Raw genomic sequence first — 20,433 nt, 5'->3', positions numbered from 1 at the left:
CCCTTCTGAGACATACAAATCAGTTTGGTGGTAATCATTTTGGTCCTGATCTAATATCTGCTGAAGTCAACAGAAATCCTGGAATAATGGATCTGGCCCTATGGGCCCAATTCTGCAAGATGCTGAGTGAGTCCCCTTGAGGCACTCCCAGTGAGAACTGGGTTCTCAACACTTAATAAAAACAGATAGCAAATCTTCAATTGTATTTTGTGCAACACCATAGAAATACATTTGACAGTGAATCATCATACTTATATTTTTGCAGCATACTATTAAGACACTAAACGCCTACATTAAAATGATAACAGAATGAAGCATAAGCATATACATTTTTTAAAAGGTGGTGGTTTTAGCTCATAGTTTCTGTTCTTCCTCATTTGTCTTCACAGCTTTGTGGACAGAAAAGGAAACAACAAAAATGTGTTAAGGATAATGTGTGACTACACTTCCTCCCCCCCCCCCACTGTTTGCTTTCCTTTTCTCCCATCTTTAGTTTCTCTACATCCATTTTTCCAAAGTTTACTTTAACTGCTAATATCAGGATTGTAATTTCACTCCATTTTTTAGCTTCAGAAATGCCCTTATGACTCTGGCTATTTATTCATCAGTTCGTAACAATGTAAGGTTGATATAATCCATCCCTTGCACTTTTTTTTACTGACAGTCTCCTCAGAAGAAAAGAACTTCAGTAAACCCCCTATCTGGAGAGCACAGGTTACTAGGATTGATATTCTGCACTCAGATGGAAATAAGGAATTCATCTGAGGTTAAGCCTTGAGAAAGGAAACATACTATGTAGTGGGAATGCTAGACAGATGGGTAAATTGACCTAATTAGGCCACATAGTTTCCTTCTGTAACTAAAATGTTATTTTGTCAATATGATATGTAGATTGTTGAATCTGTTTGCATCAACCCTATCTCACATTTAAATGAGGTTATTCCTATTTTATTTTCTAAAGGTCTTCAGCTCATCCTGCCTGAATATCTGCAGGAGCCTTTTGTGCAGGCAGCTTTGAGTTATATTGCCTGCAATTCAGAGGGGGAGTTTATCTGCAAAGATAATGATTGCTGGTGTCAGTGTGGCCCCAAATTCCCAGAGTGCAACTGTCCTTACATGGACATTCAAGCCATGGAAGAAACCCTGCTTCGCATAAGTGAAACCTGGAATGCTTACAACAGCGAATTTGAAGAGTCAGGTGTGATCTTTTTAAATATTTGTATTTGTGTTACTGAACATCACAGAATTTCCTTAACAATGAGGGGTGAGCAGTCCCTTTGAAGCCCTTGGGACTATGTATGTGCTTAAAGGTAAGCATATGCTTCAATGCTTTGCTCGATCTGTGCCTTACTCATTATAACTCCTTGATTCCTATAGGACAAATGCTACCCCAACCTCCAACAGGTGGTGGGGGCAGTGGAATTATTTTTGGATTTGGGCAGGCAGCTCAGAGAATACTTATCTCCTGTAAGTGGTGAAGCCGAGCTCCATGAGGGCCCTTTCCATGGCAGTGTGAATGAATATATAGGAAGGGGAGGAGACAGATCAGAGAAGGGTCAGCATTGGCCAATTCACTGTTAAATAGATTCTAAATCTTTCCTTCTGCAGCAGAAATACACTAGAACTGTAGCTGTCACTACAGCCCACCTCTGCTCTGCAGCCTAAAGTGGAAGATTCCTTTCACACTTCCTACCCCCATGCTGCTGTTGAGATCTACCATAACCAGCTGGAATATTTGGGCTGACCACTGGGGATTGGATTTGCCCCTAAATTAACATGGACTTGTAAGAATTGCTACTCCAAAGGCTTCTCTACAATCCCATGAGGACTGTTTAAATTGGACTAGTTCCATCTCATTCCTCCACCACATCCTGTGTCACACTGGCTTTTTTTCTAAACATCAGGGTTTGTTTCACACACCATTTCCCTCCTTCTCATCCCCAGGACTTCCAGTCCCATAGAGAATGGAAACTGCAGGTAAAATTGGCTTCTGAACAACTGTTTTCACAACTCATTCACTCAGTATTATCAGGAACAGATGTCTAGCCAGCTGGCAGAAAAAGGAAGGAGAGCTCGGGGAAAAAAATATCAGGCAGAAAAATAGAAGTGAAGGGATGTGAGGGAGGAGTAGAGAAAAGTGGAAATTGTAGAATGAAATAAAATGTATGGCAGACAGGAAAGATATAGTCTGGAGGTGACAGTACTGAGAGAGAAAAAAGGCAATGTAAGAACTGGAAACTAGGGGAGAAAAAGACTCAACACTAAAATGCTTGAGTATAAATGGAGGGGGAGACATTTATAAGTACTATGTTTTCTATATTCATTCTTGTAATGAAGAATACCCTAATTTCTCTCTGCCCAATCAAAATTAATTTAGGCTGGGGAATTCAAAGAAGCCTAAAGCTGTTAATCATCCAACTCCCACTGACTTTCAATGGGATTTGGATGCCTAATTCTCTTAGGCTCCTTTGAAAATGACAGTTCAAGGCCCTAGCACTAATCCTGCTCCTGAAATGAGGATGTGGACCACAAAGTTCTGAGAGGATGCCTTGAATCAATCATTGTTTAAAAAATTCATATATTGTTTGTTGTTTTTTATAAAGCATCCTTCTTTGAAATTGCTCCATTTTGACATCTTTGTACATTTCTGAAATCACACCTTCACTTAGAACATTATACATCAGTACAATTACTGTACCGTACTACAAGCTGTAGTTTTGCCTACCCATATATTGTCCTGTTTGAATGGGAGGTGATATTGGTTAGCGATTCAAGAATGACAGATGAAGCTACCTGGTAACAAGAAGTGCCTTGATGTATTTCTGTCTGAAAATATTTTCCTTTGAGCTGCATTTTATGTATAGATGACTGTACTTCTTTGAGTGTCCGCTCTTGGGACATGTGCTGACTTATGCCAATGAATGGTGGAGCCTTCTACTAGTACTGTCTGTTAGAGTTCTTGTGCATCCCATTTTGCCTCTCCCCTCAGTGCTCTAGCATGTTAGTTTAATATTAAGTGTTTGTAGTTAGACAGTTATAGTTACTGTTGATAGCGGATCCAAAAAGCAAGAAGTATGGGTTCAAGAGATGCACTCTATGTCTTGTTGCCTTCCCAACACTGGACACTCCCACTCTCTGTCTGAAGTGCTTTGGAGAAGAACTTTCTCCTTCTGGCTGCAGAAACTTCACAGCACAAGCTAGAAACAAGGGGCAAAATAGCCTTCAGTCCCTCCTACAGGAAGCCTCATCAGTTAAATCTTCCAGGTCAGAGATTTCTAAGGCTCTAGACAAAATGGATAAAAAGCTTGAATCAGCTCCAGTACCCTACAGTTCCAGGAAGCCTTCTATTCTAAACTATCAGGATCTAGCTCTAAAGACTGGGCACTCTCTGATTAAACCCACAGATCTAATTCCTACAAGAGTACAAGTCCGTGATGGAAACATGTCTGGACAATTACCAATCTGTGACCAAAACTCCAGATCCAAAGATCCAGAGATCTGAAGAAGGGGAAAAAAAAGTAAAAAAAAACCACTTGTCAGTACCTGGGGCCACACCCTATACTGTGGACTCAAGTCTCTTGGACCATGAACATGCAGAGCTGAAGAAGGGATTGGAGTCATAAAGATATGGGGTCATCTGACCATTCTTTTATGTCAGTTGTTGGATCTGAATACTACCCCGGCACCAATACTGTCTGTTGTTATAACTGCACAATTTCACTCCAAACAGCACTCCTCAGATTCTGTTGGATCTTTACAGAGACAAGGAAAGAGATGCATGGATAATGAAGCCTGCAGTGTCTCTTCCTGCTCACAAGAAACAAAAGGTAGATAACTTCACCACCTGGGTTGTTGCTTATGCTTCCCCTCCACCCTGCCCCGAAGACCTACTTTCTCTCATAGGAGAGTTGTATCACCTCTTTTGTAGATCTCCACATCAGTGGTATCTCCAATTGTCTCCTTGTTGGATCTGGGATACTTAAAACATGTCCCACTAGCTGAAATTGGTAAAGATCAGTGTACAGATCTATGCATGCTTTAATAAGCATTATGTGATAGATATCTAAACTGGATCAGCTGCCCATTTTGGCAGATCAGTTCTTCAATCCTTATTTAAATTAAGGCTTTTTATCCCCCCATCCTACTCTGATTACTGTTGACTAAACCTTCCCAAGTGTGGGAATATGCAGAGGATGCTCGAAGAAGAACTAAAGGTTATTTACGTGTTCTTTGAGATGGACTTTGCATATCCACCATTCCAACCCTTCTTCCCCTCTAAGGAGCACTAGTGTCATTAATGGTGAAAAGCACTGAGGTACATTAATAGTGGGAAGAACTGAGATGACAACTGCTGCAGTGCTCCCTTTTATAGCCCCAATCCTGAGAATGTGCTGGAGTGATAAGGGGAGTGGTGAGAGGGGGGCCTCACAAGTGCTTTAACAGTCACTAACAGTAGAAGGCTGGACAGTTGAGTACATATTCCATGTGTGGGAATATCCAGAGTCTATCTCAAAGAACCTCAGTTACAAGTAAGTAACATCCCTTTTTGTTTGTCTCAGAGCGTAAATGTGTTAAGCTGCTACATATCATATCTCTTATGGTACCATGTTGATTTTGCTGCTGAATATTTAGGTCAATGACAAGTTTCCCAGTAAAAATAATGGTCTTTCCATGGCCTCTATGGTATTGCAAATTTTCTTTTGTTGCTGCATTTTATACACACAGTATTATTTATACTGCAATAGCACCTAGAAGCCTCACTCATGGACTGGGACTCCATTGTGCTAGGTTCTGTACAAAGACTGTTCTTGCCCCCAAAAGAGCTTAAACACATCTTCTCCCTTTGTTGAGAAAATAGAGTGACTTCATTTAATAAGGCAGAGATGCATCAATGTGGTTATGAATAGATACTTTCCCCTGGATATTAACCAACAGGAATGTTTTGGTTAGTTATTTATCAGGTGTCTATTTTAATACATAATGCCAATGAGAATTACTGAACATCAATGGGCAGTATCCATCTAAAAATACATGTGGTATTCTAGGGGGAGGGCAACCCCTTACACGAGGCCAGAGGAATATTGGATAGAAAGACAGCTAAAACTTAGCTTCAGCTCTACTCCATGGAGTTTATTGGTGTTACTAGAGAGATAAAGACAGCATGTTTAAATGAGATCCTTGAGTCACACACAGTTAAGTTTCACTGCAGCAGTAACAGCTTTGGGCAGCCCACCATGAAGGAGAAGATCATTTCCCTAAACAACATGGATATAAAACCTGTTTTTCCTATGAACGGAGCAATACACAATTCAAAAATACCCAGAGCTCAATAGCACCTTCCTTCCCAACAGATGCAATCAGTGCCATCTCTCAGCTAAGGGAGAGCTTGGCTGAAGTCTGAAAGTAGATGAAGAGCAATTCACTGAAGCTATGTCCAGGAAATATTGAATGAGGGGAGAGGGATGTCATTTTGAACAGCTCAGCACCTCTATAACCCTTATATCACCATCCGTCATTGAGGGAATCTGGCCAGAGATTATTCCAACAGTCTACAGCTTTAGTATTCACCTGGACTTTTCACCGCTTATGTATAGTCAAAGCAATGGCTGCAAATATACCCCTTTTTAATCCCCATCAAATTCAGACTTAGCCACAAATTTGTGATGTCTAGCCTTGTAGTTTTCAGCATCTAGGAAAGAGATTACTAAATGTATTAATAGGGCAAGAAAGGAATAAAACCCACTCACAGTGTGCTCTCAGGGTTCAGTGAACATAATGTCAAGCGAAAAATTGCTAATACTGGAGCCCTACATTTATAAAAAAATGGCAATTCAACTATATTTAAAATCATGGTATTGATCTGAATGTCAGTTTAACATTAACACAGCATGTTGATAATTATTACTAGGTTTATTCCTTAAACAATATGAGAGTAGATAAATTATTAATAGGAATTCCATTAAACCATTTCCCTCGACCCCTCACACGCCCTTATCTCTTGAATTTATTTCAATAAGTGTAGACAATATAGTGCGATATGAGTGTCTAAATCCCTTAGGCAATATTTGAAAATCTTTGCCTTACATTTTTAGAATATTTTGTATAAAGACATACCCTGAAAGCAAGGACAACATAGGTGACAAATGTTGTCCAGCATTTGGTACTGTTCTGAATTAGGGGGAGAGTGGGGAATGACAATGTTTGACAGAAGATAGTGGAGTTTCTGTGAGGAATGACAAAATCTGTATAAATCTTATTACTTTTTGAAAAGTCCTTCCAAGAGGAATTTCACTTAATGTCAACTTTCTATTAAAACCAATAATTATGAGACATTACGAATGCTTTGGATATTCTGCAATATAGGAGATATTATTTAATGCATGTTAATAGCATATTTCAGGAAAAACTGTCAAAAATGTCATTTTAAACAGCTCACATTTAATTTCCCTACAGCAAATAAGGGAAATTCCTGTAGTCCTTCCTCAGGCCAACATCCCATTTTAATGGATTTAAGGGCATAAAGAGGGTGCAGAGGCCTTTTATTTTCTTTTCCTAATGAGCCTAGACTCTAAATAGACAAGACAGTGATGATGTAGGGGAAATAACTTGTCCAAGGTCATACAGCATATTATTATTGAATTAAAGACTTATGCTCCTTTCAGTCACAGCCCAATGCACTACCCCTATGCTGGTTTTCTGTACACAAAACAGATTTCATCCAGTGTTATTTATGTAACTCAAATCCAGGTAAACATGAGTATGTGAGTTTACTAGTTTTCTAACTCTCCTGCTTTCCACTCCACTTTAGTTTAAATATATAACAAGCGTGTCATCAAACAGAGAAACTCTGCCTCAGATAACAGATCTGTAATTGCTGTTGAGTTCAACGAGGGTCACGCACATGTACCCATGGCTGGAATTCATCCTAAAGAATAAGACTGCAAACATTCTATTTAAGACTACTTGCCTGCTGTCAGTGTTCTTTCTCCTTTGTCTGTTTCAGATAAAATAATTAAAGGGTTGATTTGTATATTTTCAAAGGCATAAAATACCAGTTCAGTGCCTAACTACCATTTGTGCCTTTGAAAGTCTCCTTCTGGATTTCTAGTACTAATGAATTTAAAAAAACAAAACAACAACAACAAAAAACCTCAAAATGGTTCTCTTAGCTCCACTGCTCCCTAAGAAAAGGCGAGCTTATAAAGTTTTCTCCTAGATAGAATTTTAAGGTCTGATTTACCTAAATGTATATGCCAGAATTTAAGTACAATTGAAAGTCAAATTTGTAGATACATACTGAAGTGGCACATGCATATAGCCAGTTATTGTGTATATCTAACAAACCTCTTGCAGACACAGATAACAGATTGGTGCATGCAATCATGTTAAATGCACACCAAATTAGGACACCATTTTTGTAAAAAATCAGGTGTCTTATGCCAGGTAGGTACCTCTGAGCTATGGATTGTTTTTCCATGAACAATTCATAGCTAGCAGCAATTTTTCCCTAGGACAGCGGTAATTAATAAAGATTTGGTTGGCTAACAAAATTCAATACGAAAAGTCTTTTAACACACTCTTTTCTGACATCTTACAAGAACTCAAATCCCATTTTGGGCAATGAACATTTCCAGTAGTGTATTACTTTTCTCACAATGTCCTTGGCTGGCTTTATCATTGCAGTTTCCCTCCAGAAACTCAAAACACAGTTTGTTCTTTGAGTTTCATGTAACCTCTTAATATCAGAAAACATATTGTGTTTTCACCCAAAGAACTGACAGCTATTTTGAATTGTTTACTCTAAGCCATCTGCTTATTCCTTGTTATATCTTATACACACAGCCATATCTTCTGGCCTTCAGACTTCGCTACCACCCTTGCAAGATGAGCAGCTGTTTTCTTATCAAAAATTCATGCTGAAATTGTTCATCCTAAATTCTTAGTACATTTCATTAGTGTTTCAAGGACCTTGGCTGAATTCATGTTTAAGCATGATACTCCATGAGAGGAATGTTCTAAGAAGCTGTATTTTAACAATGGCATAAAGAGAGTACTTTTCATCAAAACAAATCCATTTTTCATTTACCCCATTTTTATGTACAATAAATTGTGCCTACTTTGACATATATAATGCCTCTGAAGTTATGCCAGCTACAAATGGGTTTAAAAATTTCCATTATCACCTGTACTTATAACAACATTTGGGAAAGCACTTAAGCACATGCATAATTTTCAGCACAGGACCTATCCCTTTGAAAGCCTAAACCCATGATCACGGGGGCAGGAGCTATCTATCTATATTTGTACAGTACTTAGTGGAAGAAATATCCTTATCAAGATGTATTTTATTAATAACAATAACTTAAGATAAGTTTGAGTGATGCCTAAGTAGAAATTGTCTATAGTACCACTGAACTGTACAATACCTAGCAATATCCCATATAAATAGCTTCAAACCACTGAGCACTTACATGAAAAAAAAATGTTACCAAAAGATAGTAACAATTTTTCACAAAATTCACATAAATAAAAGAAACATACTGATACTACTTCTTAGCGTATGTGCAATGTGCGTCAGGTGGCACATGACCAGATTCATCACTGAATCTGGTCTGCTGATTGGATCATTAGCTTCCCTGGCCTAGGACTGGTACTGACAGGGAGCATAACATGAATGCTGATGCATGTGGGCTGCTCAGTGGCATTTAAATGTGGTTGCTAGGATAGCAAGGGATTAGATGCAATGACTCATGAGCTCCCTTCCAGTCCTGGCTTCTTAAAAGAAAATTACATTGACTATTGTAAATTAATTGTTGACACAGCAATACATGTTTTAAAATAATAATAATAATAAAAAGGAAGACTGTTTTAAAAGAAGCAAAAATGAAGATGTGGATTGCAGGATTATTAAGACTATTTATGAAAATTGTGACATCTCATCAAATATATGCCATTTTCATAATCAGGTTTTAAGTTATTTATAACTCCTGAAAACCTGAAAATAAAATCTCTTTCCATCCTGATATTTTATTTTCATCCTGTGCACATGCACAGAATGCTTACTCCCTATTTATTTTTTCTTTCCTTGAAAGTGAGGCTGTTGGTGTTGAAATTCCCCCTTAAGAAGCAAATGCCATTTGATGTGTTTGTTTTGAAAAGAATGAGGGGAAAAAGAAAGGGCAAGAAGCCTACAAAGAATTCTAGAGACTTAGCTAAGAGATCAAATGTTAAAAGCACATTGTTGAATGCAATCCTTTTCTGTTTCTATGCGTTCATTAGAAATATAGAAGAGCTGCATTTTACTGTTTATAAAAGATACCACAAGTCATATTTTCAAAGCCACTATGAAAAAGGCCAGCGCAAAACGTTTCCCATGCAAACATACTATAACTCTCAAGATACTCTAGACAGAAGTAGCACAGTGCATAGACTTTGAATAGATAGCTTATTACTCAGCTTGGACTCAAGTGATCAGGCAAAGCCAGTGCTAAAACATGCTTAAATGAGCATGTGGTGAGTAGTCTCACTGAATTAATTGAGATGATGTGTGTGCTACATGTTAAGCATTTGCTTAAATGGATCAAGGCCACAGTGTCTTGCAGGTATGTGCCCATTAAATCATGTATTGTTTGTCCTCACAAATTTGTGGTTCTGCACAAATTTAGAGGCCAGATTGTGGCCTTTTTGTAAATTTGGCCCTTTATAACTTAGAAAGGTGAACCTTTGAAATCTTCTATTGGCATGAACAAAACTGGGAATGAAACTAAAGACAATTCTGTGGACAACAATTTCCCTGAAAGAGCGTGCAAACACTTCAAGAGCAAACATGCAACTTTTAAAGTTTGCTCTCTGTAAATACTCTTATATTACTCTTGAAAATGTGCTTGACACAGATGTTTGTGAAAGGAAAACTCAGCATCTGCAGAAAGCAAAACAAAAAGGGCATGAACATTGCTAAAATCAACTGATTTTAAAATTTGAATAAATCTTTGCTGAAAATGTTCATTATGAGCCCAGCCTCCATCATAGCTGTGATTGAAATATATTATTATAACTGCATTGCTTTTTATGTTATTTCTTTAAGTCCCTTGAGTCAGTGGATTTAAGCTGCATAAAGAATATCTGAAACAGTGCATAATTCCTTAATAGCTGCTGAATTTCCTGTTGCTGAATAGTGATGAGTTTTGTAAATAGTGATACATAATCATCAGAAGAAATGAAAACATTGAAAGATTTATCTGAAATGTAGGACTAGATCCTTGGTTGATGTAAATCAGCATAACTCCCCTGAAGTCAATGAAGTTATCCTGATTTACACCAACCAACAATCTATCCTGAAATTATATATATTTTTTCCAAGTCTTTGTGTAGATTGAATTATTAACACTCTCTTCCTGGAAGCATCTTGTCTAAAAGAATGGGATTTAAAGGACAAAAGGAAATTCATTAAGAGACTCTAGCAGAAGGGGCAATCTACTTATTATTGAATTAAATGTCAGTAAAGTTAAAGTTCATGTAACTTTCATTTTTGTGGACAGTGTTTGCATCTTGAACAATCTCACTTCATGAACAATCTACATAAATCAACAGAAGAGATTAGCTCTGATGTGTCTAGTCCTATTTTTCAGAGGACAATTTAAGGAATTATCTATTAATAGTATGGTGAACTTGTCTACTGTATTTTGGGAACAACAAAATTCCACACTATTTTCAGAAACCATCTTGGATATGCTGTTTCACCTAACATGAACATGAAAGCTTTCAGGGGTTGATTCTCAAAAGCTCTGGTGGTAGTTAGGTGCTGAGCACTCACTGAACCATAATGTATACTTCCAAGTAGCATGGTTCACAAAATTATACTATAATAATTTAAAGCACGTATTTCTACAGTCTCGTAGAGATTTGTCATTAAGCTAGTTACAATGATAAAGTAGTTGATAAAATCATAGTAATAATAAATGAGTGCTTTAATGTGTAAAAAGCAAATATAGGATCAGCCTTGTTGGTGACCACCAGGAAAGCAGGTGACTCACTCTCTCAAACTGAGAGAAAGGTGTTTTGTTGTTGACTCTTTTCACAACAAAGGAGGTTCTGGGGGAAATGGTAAAATAACAACATGCTTATGTTTAGTGGAGTGAGATTTGTGCTAAGGCTCACTTTCAGTAGGTAAATCCCTGCTTTTTCTATAGAGCTTCTTATCCCATCCTCATCTCTGTAGTATTTCAGCTTCTTCCAGTAGTGCATTTTCAATGTGACTAACACAACCTGTTGTTCTCCCATCGTCTCCATTAAGCAAGCATTTTTAAGTGTGATTTCTATGTCAGATGTTTGTTGATGGATGACTCTAGCGAAGTTTCAGCAAGGTTAAATTTGGTCCTTAATGTTTAGCTGTAAGTACTCGTCTATTTAATAGAAAAATCCAGTACAATTTTGTTTTTCTTTTACTTTAAGACTACCCTCACACTCAATAAGCTATTGATATTTGGGTGTAGTTTACTCTGAAAATTATCTCTGTAGAAATGGGCACCAGGGGATTCCATTTGTATTGCCTCAATAGCTCCAAATTCAAATTAGCTCAATTTATATTTTCTTTTGTTTTCTCCCCAGTTGCCAAGAATTCAGAGTCTACCTGCAATGTGGACACCAGCTTAGGTTTGTTATTTCTCCCATATCATCACAGGTGACAGAGACCCTGCATTCCAAATTATGCCCACAGTTGCTCACATTCAGCCTCATTCTCTTTAATTTGTAGCAGTCATGCTTTATTTATTTTCAGATTACCTTTAGCTAGCAACTAGTTTAAAATTACCTTGATATTTTCAATATTTCCTGTGCTTCCCTTAGCAGTGAGAAAGACTATTTAGGATGACATCTGAAGGTAACTGACAAGTTTAAACGGTGCCATTGTACAGAATGTCCTCATTTGCACTTGTCCCATCTATTAAAAAGTACAGGGGTTGTAGAAGCATTACTGAGGGAATAATTTAGAGACAGCGGGGTTGCACAGATATTCCTATGGGTACATTTTTATGGACATTCTATTGTGCTGATGCAAAGAAAGGAAAGTGCCCAGCTTTACTTTCAGATCACAGCCTGAGTTTGCAGGGCTAATAGCTAGAACTAAATGTATCTCCTTGTACACTGAGCAAATTTGATCTGGAAACAGTAAGACAATGCATTTGGAATCCCACAACACCCTTTGCAAATAAACACTTTTCTCAATAGAAGTGCTTTTGTACCATAGCTTGATGATCCATTACTGGTTTTTCAAGTACTCCATTTTAACTGGGAGAGAAGATGCTGCATAAATTTAATAAATCAAATTTAAAATTAAGACTGGAGTGTGAAGGACTCCTTTAATCCATAAAGAACACAGATTTAACTTTGTGCCATGATAGGTTATGTTGTTATTGATTCAGAAGGGAGAAAGAATGTGCCTATGAAAGATCCATGTAATCTCACTGTATATAGGAGGTGGGATCATTCACCCAGCGCCCACTGCCTCTCCTCTGACCAAAAGAGACCCAGTTGCTAAATCAGGATTGGAAGCCAATTGCTATGCCAAGTGAGTCTCATTCTAAATCTTAATTGAAAGACTCATTGTGAACAGTCTGAGCTGAATCAGTGGCAGTACAAGTTCCTTTTTAAACATTGTGAATAAAGACATTAGTCAATATGGTTCAATCCATTTGCCTCAGAGCTATATAGCAGTGGTTCTTTTAAGATGGGGCTTAGAGCTTCAGGCTCCAGAAAAAAAAAGCTTCAAGCCTCCTGTATTCTTAATATAATTATTGTTTACTCTGTTATCTTGCAGAGGTGTTAATTTGCCTCCCAGTAATTAACTTCCCCATGTGGTTGTCAGGCAATTTAATCAATAATAAGAACAGATATACCCAGATATCATTGCTTCTGTGACCAATATTCTCCCCTCACCCCTGTGGAGGTGTCAGTGTTTTAATAAAGTGAACAGGTGCAATGTACAGAATTTCTTCAGAGCCAATTTCTAAATTGTTCATCTCACATTCCAAAAGTGAAAGGACAGCCAATCAGACTCCGACAACATAATTGCCTAATTTTCAACCCTAAAAGCATTATGTGCCTCCTGCTAGTTTAGCACCTGGCAAATCTACTTAAAGTTATGCAAGATGTTGTTTGCTCAGATAACGCTTAAAGTATGATGACATTGTAATGAAGGAGAAGGAGAAGGTTTCATTGAGTATGAATCTATATTAGTCCTGTACATGATGGACATAAGTAGTTGTGGTTTTTTTTTTTGAAAGCTGGTAACAAATCTCCCTCTTGGGACAATTTTAATCCATTCTGGCAGCCTTGAACTCAATATTACAAGAGATGTCATTCTTGTCTTCTCTTTCCTCTTTATGGAGATTGTCTCTGGTGATTTGTCATTTCTTAATCATTTGTAATGTATATACAATACTTCTTTCAAGAAGAACTCTCATTTTTGTTTTTTTTTACTTTTTTCCCTTCAGTAATTTCTCCTTCCTTTTATTGAACTATAGTTCTGGGACAAGTCTTTCATTTGTTTACCTTGTCTAATTTAGGCCCAAATCCCAAAAGTTAGCCAACATGGTGCCCCCTGTAGGATCAGGGCCTTAGGTTTTAATTTGTTGGAAGCAGCAGTGCTTATGTTTCTGGTTTTTAAGAATTATGTTAGTCTGCAGCTTTAGGGAAATTATATTTTTGATGATATTAACTAGAGCTGGGCAAAAATAACAACCAACCACCCCCTACCCCACCCCCAAATTTATATCCCACGATAAATTCTGATATTTTCACATTTGCTTTCATTCCAAATTGGGACAAAAAAGTCAAGACAGATTTGTCATAGAATGAAGAGTTTTTAAAAAAATTCTGATTTGGAAGTATTGAAACATTTCATTTTTGATATTGCTCATCAAAATTAAACACACATTCCCAAACAACTTCCCTAGACAATTTATTCCAGTGCTTAACCACTCTGACAGTTAAGAAGTTTTTCCTAATGTCCAACCTAACCTTCTTTTGCTTCAATTTAAGCCCATTGCTTCTTGTCCTATCCTCAGAGGTTGAGAAAAACAATTTTTTGCCCTCCTCCTTGTAATAACCTGTTACATACTTGAAAATTGTTATCATATCCCCTCTCAGTCTTCTCTTTTCCAGACTAAACAAAACCAGTTTTTTCAATCATCCCTCACGGGTCATGTTTTCTAGACCTTTAATCATTTTTGTTGCTCTTCTCTGTACTCTCGCCAATTTGTCCACATCCTTCCTGAAATGTGGTGCCCAGAACTGGACAAAATACTCCAGTTGAGGGCTAATCAGTGTGGAGTAGAGCAGAAAATTACTTCTCGTGTCTTGCTTACAGCGATCCTGCTAATACATCCCTGAATGACATTCCCTTTTTTGCAACAGCATTACACTGTTGACTCATATTTAGCTTGTGGTTCACTATCACCCCCAGATCCCATTCCGCAGTACTCCTTCCTAGGCAGTCATTTCCCATTTTGTATGTGTGCGACTAATAGTTCCTTTCTAAATGGAGTACTTTGCATTTGTCCTTATTGAATTTCATCCTATTTACTTTAGACCATTTCTCCAGTTTGTCCAGATCATTTTGAATTTTAATCCTCTCCTTCAAAGTACTTTCAACCCCGCCCAGCTTGGTATCATCCAAAAACTTTAGAAGTGTATTCTGTATGCCATTATCTAAATCATTGATGAAGATATTGAACAGAACCAGACACAGAACTGATCTCTGCAGAATCCCACTTGTTATATGCCCTTTCAGCATGACTGTAAACCACTTCTAACTACTACTCCAACCAGTTTTGCACCCACTTTTTAGTAGCTCCATCTAGTTGCATTTGCCTAGTTTATTTATGAGAAGGTCTGGGAGTCAGTATCAAAAATTGTACTAAAATCAAGATATACCATGTCTACCGCTTCCCCCCCCATCCACAAGGCTTGTTACCCTATCAAAGAAAGCTATCAGGTTGGTTTGACACAAATTGTTTTTGACAAATCCATGCTGACTGTTACTTATTACCTTATTATCTTCTAAATGTTTGCAAACTGATTGCTTAATTATTTGCTTCATTATTTTTCCAGGTACAGAAGTTAAACCGACTGTTCTGTAATTCCCTGGGTTGTTCTTATTTCCCTTTCTATAGATAGGCACTATATTTGCCCTTTTCCAGTCTTCTGGAATCTCTCTCATAGACTCATAGACTCATAGACTCTAGGACTGGAAGGGACCTCGAGAGGTCATCGAGTCCAGTCCCCTGCCCTCATGGCAGGACCAAATACTGTCTAAACCATCCCTAATAGACATTTATCTAACCTACTCTTAAATATCTCCAGCGATGGAGATTCCACAACTTCCCTAGGCAATCTATTCCAGTGTTTAACTACCCTGACAGTTAGGAACTTTTTCCTAATGTCCAACCTAAATCTCCCTTGCTGCAGTTTAAGCCCATTGCTTCTTGTTCTATCATTGGAGGCTAAGGTGAACAAGTTTTCTCCCGCCTCCTGATGACACCCTTTTAGATACCTGAAAACTGATATCAGGTCCCCTCTCAGTCTTCTCTTTTCCAAACTAAATAAACCCAATTCCTTCAGCCTTCCTTCATAGGTCATGTTCTCAAGACCTTTAATCATTCTTGTTGCTCTTCTCTGGACCCTCTCCAATTTCTCCACGTCTTTCTTGAAATGCGGTGCCCAGAACTGGACACAATACTCCAGTTGAGGCCTAACCAGCGTAGAGTAAAGCGGAAGAATGACTTCTCGTGTCTTGTTTGCAACACACCTGTTAATGCATCCCAGAATCACGTTTGCTTTTTTTGCAACAGTATCACACTGTTCACTCATATTAAACTTGTGGTCCACTATGACCCCTAGATCTCTTTCTGCCATACTCCTTCCTAGACAGTCTCTTCCCATTCTGTATGTGTGAAACTGATTGTTCCTTCCTAAGTGGAGCACTTTGCATTTATCTTTATTGAACTTCATCCTGTTTACCTCAGACCATTTCTCCAATTTGTCCAGATCATTTTGAATTTTGACCCTGTCCTCCAGAGCAGTTGCAATCCCTCCCAGTTTGGTATCATCCGCAAACTTAATAAGCGTACTTTCTATGCCAACATCTAAATCGTTGATGAAGATATTGAACAGAACCGGTCCCAAAACAGACCCCTGCGGAACCCCACTTGTTATACCTTACCAGCAGGATTGGGAGCCATTAACAACTACTCTCTGAGTACGGTTATCCAGCCAGTTATGCACCCACCTTATAGTAGCCCCATCTAAATTGTACTTTCCTAGCTTATCTATAAGAATATCATGCGAAACTGTATCAAATGCCTTACTAAAGTCTAGGTATATCACATCCACCGCTTCTCCCTTATCCACAAGGCTCGTTATCCTATCAAAGAACGTTATCAGATTAGTTTGACACGATTTGTTCTTTACAAATCCATGCTGGCTATTCCCTATCACCTTACCACCTTCCAAGTGTTTGCAGATGATTTCTTTGATTACCTGCTCCATTATCTTCCCTGGCACAGAAGTTAAACTAACTGGTCTGTAGTTTCCTGGGTTGTTTTTATTTCCCTTTTTATAGATGGGCACTATATTTGCCCCCTTCCAGTCTTCTGGAATCTCCCCCGTCTCCCATGATTTCCCAAAGATAATAGCTAGAGGCTCAGATACCTCCTCTATTAACTCCTTGAGTATTCTAGGATGCATTTCATCAGGCCCTGGTGACTTGCAGGCATCTAACTTTTCTAAGTGCTTTTTTACTTGCTCTTTCCTTATTTTCTCTTCTAAACCTACCCTCTTCCCGTAAGTCTTTCATGACTTCTAAAAGATAATTGATAATGGCTCAGTTATCTCCTCAGTCAGCTCCTTGAGTATTCTAGGATGCATTTCATCAGGCCGTGGTGACTTGAAGACATCTATATTTGTCCAAGTAATTTTTAACATGTTATTTCTCTAATTTAGCCTCTTCAGATCCTACCTCATTTCAAGTGGCATTCACTCCATTAGACATCCAATCACCAACAACCTTCCTGGTGAAAACCGAAACAAAGAAATCATTAAGCACCTCTGCCATTTACACATTTTCTGTTATTATTTCCCCCCTCATTGAGTAACATGCTTACCCTGTCCTTGATCTTCCTCTTGCTTCCAATATATTTGTAGAATATTTTCTTTTTACTCTTTACGTCTCTAGCTAGTTTAATCTCATTTTGTGCCTTGGCCTTTCTAATTTTGTCCTTACATACTTGTGTTATTTGTTTATATCCTTTGTAATTTAATCTAGTTTCCACTTTTCGTAGGACTCTTTTTTAAATGTTTAGATCATTGAAGATCTCCTGGTTAAGCCAGAATGGTATCTTTCCATACTTTCTGTCTTTCCTAGGCAGTGGGATAGTTTCCTCTTGTGCCCTTAATAATATCTTTTTGAAATACTGCCAACTGTCTTCTATTGTTTTTTCCTCTTATACTTGCTTCTCATAGGATCTTATCTTCAACACTTCAACCTCTCTGGTCACTCAGTAACAGATTTAAAGGTGGCAATTTTGCAACAGAAAAGCTTCAAAAACAGACTCCAACGAGAAACTGCTGAAGTTGAATTAATGTGCAAACTAGATACTATCAATTTAGGCTTAAATAGAGACTGGGAATTGCTCAACCATTACACACATTGAATCTCTTTCCCCATGTTATGTATCCTCACACCTTCTTGTCAAGCTGTCTTAAATGGGCTATCTTGATTATCACTACAAAGGTTTTTTTTTTTCCTGCTGACAATAGCTCATCTTAATTAATCAGCTTCTAAGAAGTTGGTAGGGCAACTTCCACCTTTTCATGTTCTCTGTATGTGTGTGTATATATATATATATATCCTCACTATATGTTCCATTCTATGCATATGATGAACTGGGCCGATGATCACTTTCACCCAAATTGTCTTCCACTTTCAAATTCTTATCCAGTTCCTCCCTATTTGTCAAAATCAAATCTAGAACAGCCTCTCCCCTGCTAGCTGTCTCCACCTTCTGAAATAAAAAAAAATGTTTCCAATACATTCCAAGAACTTGTTGGATAATCTGTGTCCTGCTGTGTTATTTTCCCAACAGATGTATGAGTAGTTGAAGTTCCACATCACCAAGTCCTGTGCTCTGGATAATTTTGTTAGCCATTTAAAAAAAGCCTCATACACTTCTTCTTCCTGGTTAGGTGGTCTATAGTAGACCCGTACCATGACATCACCCTTGATTTTACCCCTCTTGGCTTACCCAGAGACTTTCAACAAGTCTGTCTCCTATTTCCATGAGAGCACCTCATGTTACAAGTAGTGCCTTGTATACCTCAGGATTAGTCCCTAATTGGGTTTGGAGACTCTACCGTTAATAGAAGTGCTTAGTTCTCTAACATCTTCCCCTGCATGTGAGCTCCAGTCCCCTCCAAGGAGGGTGAAGATCTAAGAGAACCAGTTAAAGCTCCCTGATTCTGCACCAATTTCACAGTTAAGTCATCCTGGGGGCTACTGTAATTTATACCACCTCCATACAATCCTAAAGAGATCCTATACTTGTGGAGGACCAGTGCACTGTAGTCCTTCCTACGCTCCCCTCCAACTGACACTCTGATATGCACATCCCCTCACATTCTTCCTCCACTATGCTTGGAGGAGGAACTCCCAGCAGAGCAGTTGCCCCAGCAGGCTTATGCTAGTGGAGAGAGTTCCCCACTGGCCATTCTGGCAAGAATCCAGCTACTTTGCACCCCTTGAGCAGCACAAAGTGACCAGGTCATACCAGAGAGTTTGATCCTATGATTTTTAACATTTATTGTAAATCCCAGCTTCATGTCTGGCCTATCCCTTTCACAGTACATGTGTTTGGTTCCTGTACTTACACCTTAAGAGAGTAAGAACAGCAAATGACTTCATTCCAGAGGGCTGAATGATTTATATAATCTCATTTAAAGTTCACCTCTGTTACCTTTTTCTGTGGAAAAAACCAAAGTCATTTCAAGCCAAGGTCATTCGTATATATGTTTTTTTTTCCCCCAATATATATTTCTTGTAATATTGCTGCTACTTTTTTAGATAGATTAATGTATATCAAATAACTAAAATTAATTGGAACATAAAAACAAATATATATATTCATTTTACTGCTTTGTTTTTCCTGGGCCCTTGGAACAGAGTGGGTCATTTTTATTTATTTATTTATTTATTTTAAAATTTAAATCTCTAGAGTCTGGACAATACTGGAGCAGCATTTTATTGGACATTTACAGTATTTGGCTGCTTGAAATATCAATTCTATTGTAGATCAGTCCCTTGCACAAAATTTTGGTAGCTTTGTGGTTTGAGATTTCAATTTGATGCATCCATTGGTGTTTCACCAACTATAACATTTATTATTATTATAATGCTTTATAATTAAAAGCATTACGATGGGGAAAGGAGTTCCATTACCATTGTCTTTTTGTCAGAAGAGAGTTTTAGCATGCAGTACTGTTATCTGAAGAGTAGGATGCACTGTTGGGGATTTTGAAATTCTCTTTCACAGTTCTTGATCGTGGACTTTGCTGAGACAATAATTGCCTGAGGTAGGGCCAGATTTCTTGAAGCTCAGTTCCGTGCTGTAACCTAAACTTTCAGTGCTCAAAATCCTCCATGTTCTCAAATGTGCGTCTTTAAATAGCTTGGGTGGTATCAATTCCAGTTCTTAGTATGTAATCACAAAATACAACAGTATTGGTAGTCAATGATACTCTTGTTGACAGCACAGACATAAAAGGTTTAGGACTGAATTGGCCATGGAGGATGAGTGTTCCTGTCAGGTTAGGGTTGAGGCATATTGGCAGGGCAGGGTTGGGAGGGCTGCGTTGCTGCTGTCGACATCCACCACCTCTACTGTGAATAAAGGACTACACTTCTCAGAGGTGTTTGCCTAAGTAATAAGGCCTACATTCACAGCAATCAAAAAACTGTGATCTAGAGGTTTCAAGGATATAAGCTGGAGCAAGTTCATTCCTAGACAATTCTGGATTTCATCCCTCTAGAGAGGAGAGAATCTCTGAATGAAGTGAGCTGTAGCCCACGAGAGCTTATGCTGCAATAAATTTGTTAGTCTCTAAGGTGCCACAAGTACTCCTATTCTTTTTTAAATCACATCAGTAGCTCTAAACACCTTCCCCTTTTGTTTTTTTTTAATTCCTCATTGGACTTGACTACTGCTCAGTTGCACACTGTGATCCTATTAATTATTTTTAACTTATTTCAAGGAATTGTCTCTCTCAGATGAACTTAAATAGGATTCACATTAAAACCAGACCTAGACAAATGAAGACTAAACCATCTGACAGATAGGGCATTCCAGAGGATCCATAGGGAATTGAACATATCACAATTGAAAC

At 38.1% G+C, this 20,433-nt stretch overlaps 1 protein-coding gene across 6 annotated transcripts in view; it reads left to right on the top strand.

Moving 5' to 3' along the window:
- BRINP3 (BMP/retinoic acid inducible neural specific 3) overlaps nucleotides 1-20,433 on the top strand; it is a 317,732-nt gene that overhangs the window by 238,179 nt on the left and 59,120 nt on the right. For 5 of the 6 annotated variants that reach the window (XR_004001693.1, XM_030573437.1, XM_030573438.1 and 2 more), the window contains exons 6-7: nucleotides 962-1,198; nucleotides 11,608-11,652. Coding sequence is in view for 5 of the 6 variants with exons in the window: in XM_030573437.1 (XP_030429297.1) it covers nucleotides 962-1,198; nucleotides 11,608-11,652 (282 nt within the window). In the remaining variant the exon portion in view is untranslated. The remainder of the gene's footprint in view (nucleotides 1-961; nucleotides 1,199-11,607; nucleotides 11,653-20,433) is intronic. The other variant, XM_030573440.1, reaches the window with a different exon arrangement.

Source organism: Gopherus evgoodei, chromosome 8 (genome assembly GCF_007399415.2).
Source record: "Gopherus evgoodei ecotype Sinaloan lineage chromosome 8, rGopEvg1_v1.p, whole genome shotgun sequence".
Classification (NCBI taxonomy): Eukaryota; Metazoa; Chordata; order Testudines; family Testudinidae; genus Gopherus; species Gopherus evgoodei.
This window is presented reverse-complemented; position numbering and strand designations above follow the sequence as displayed.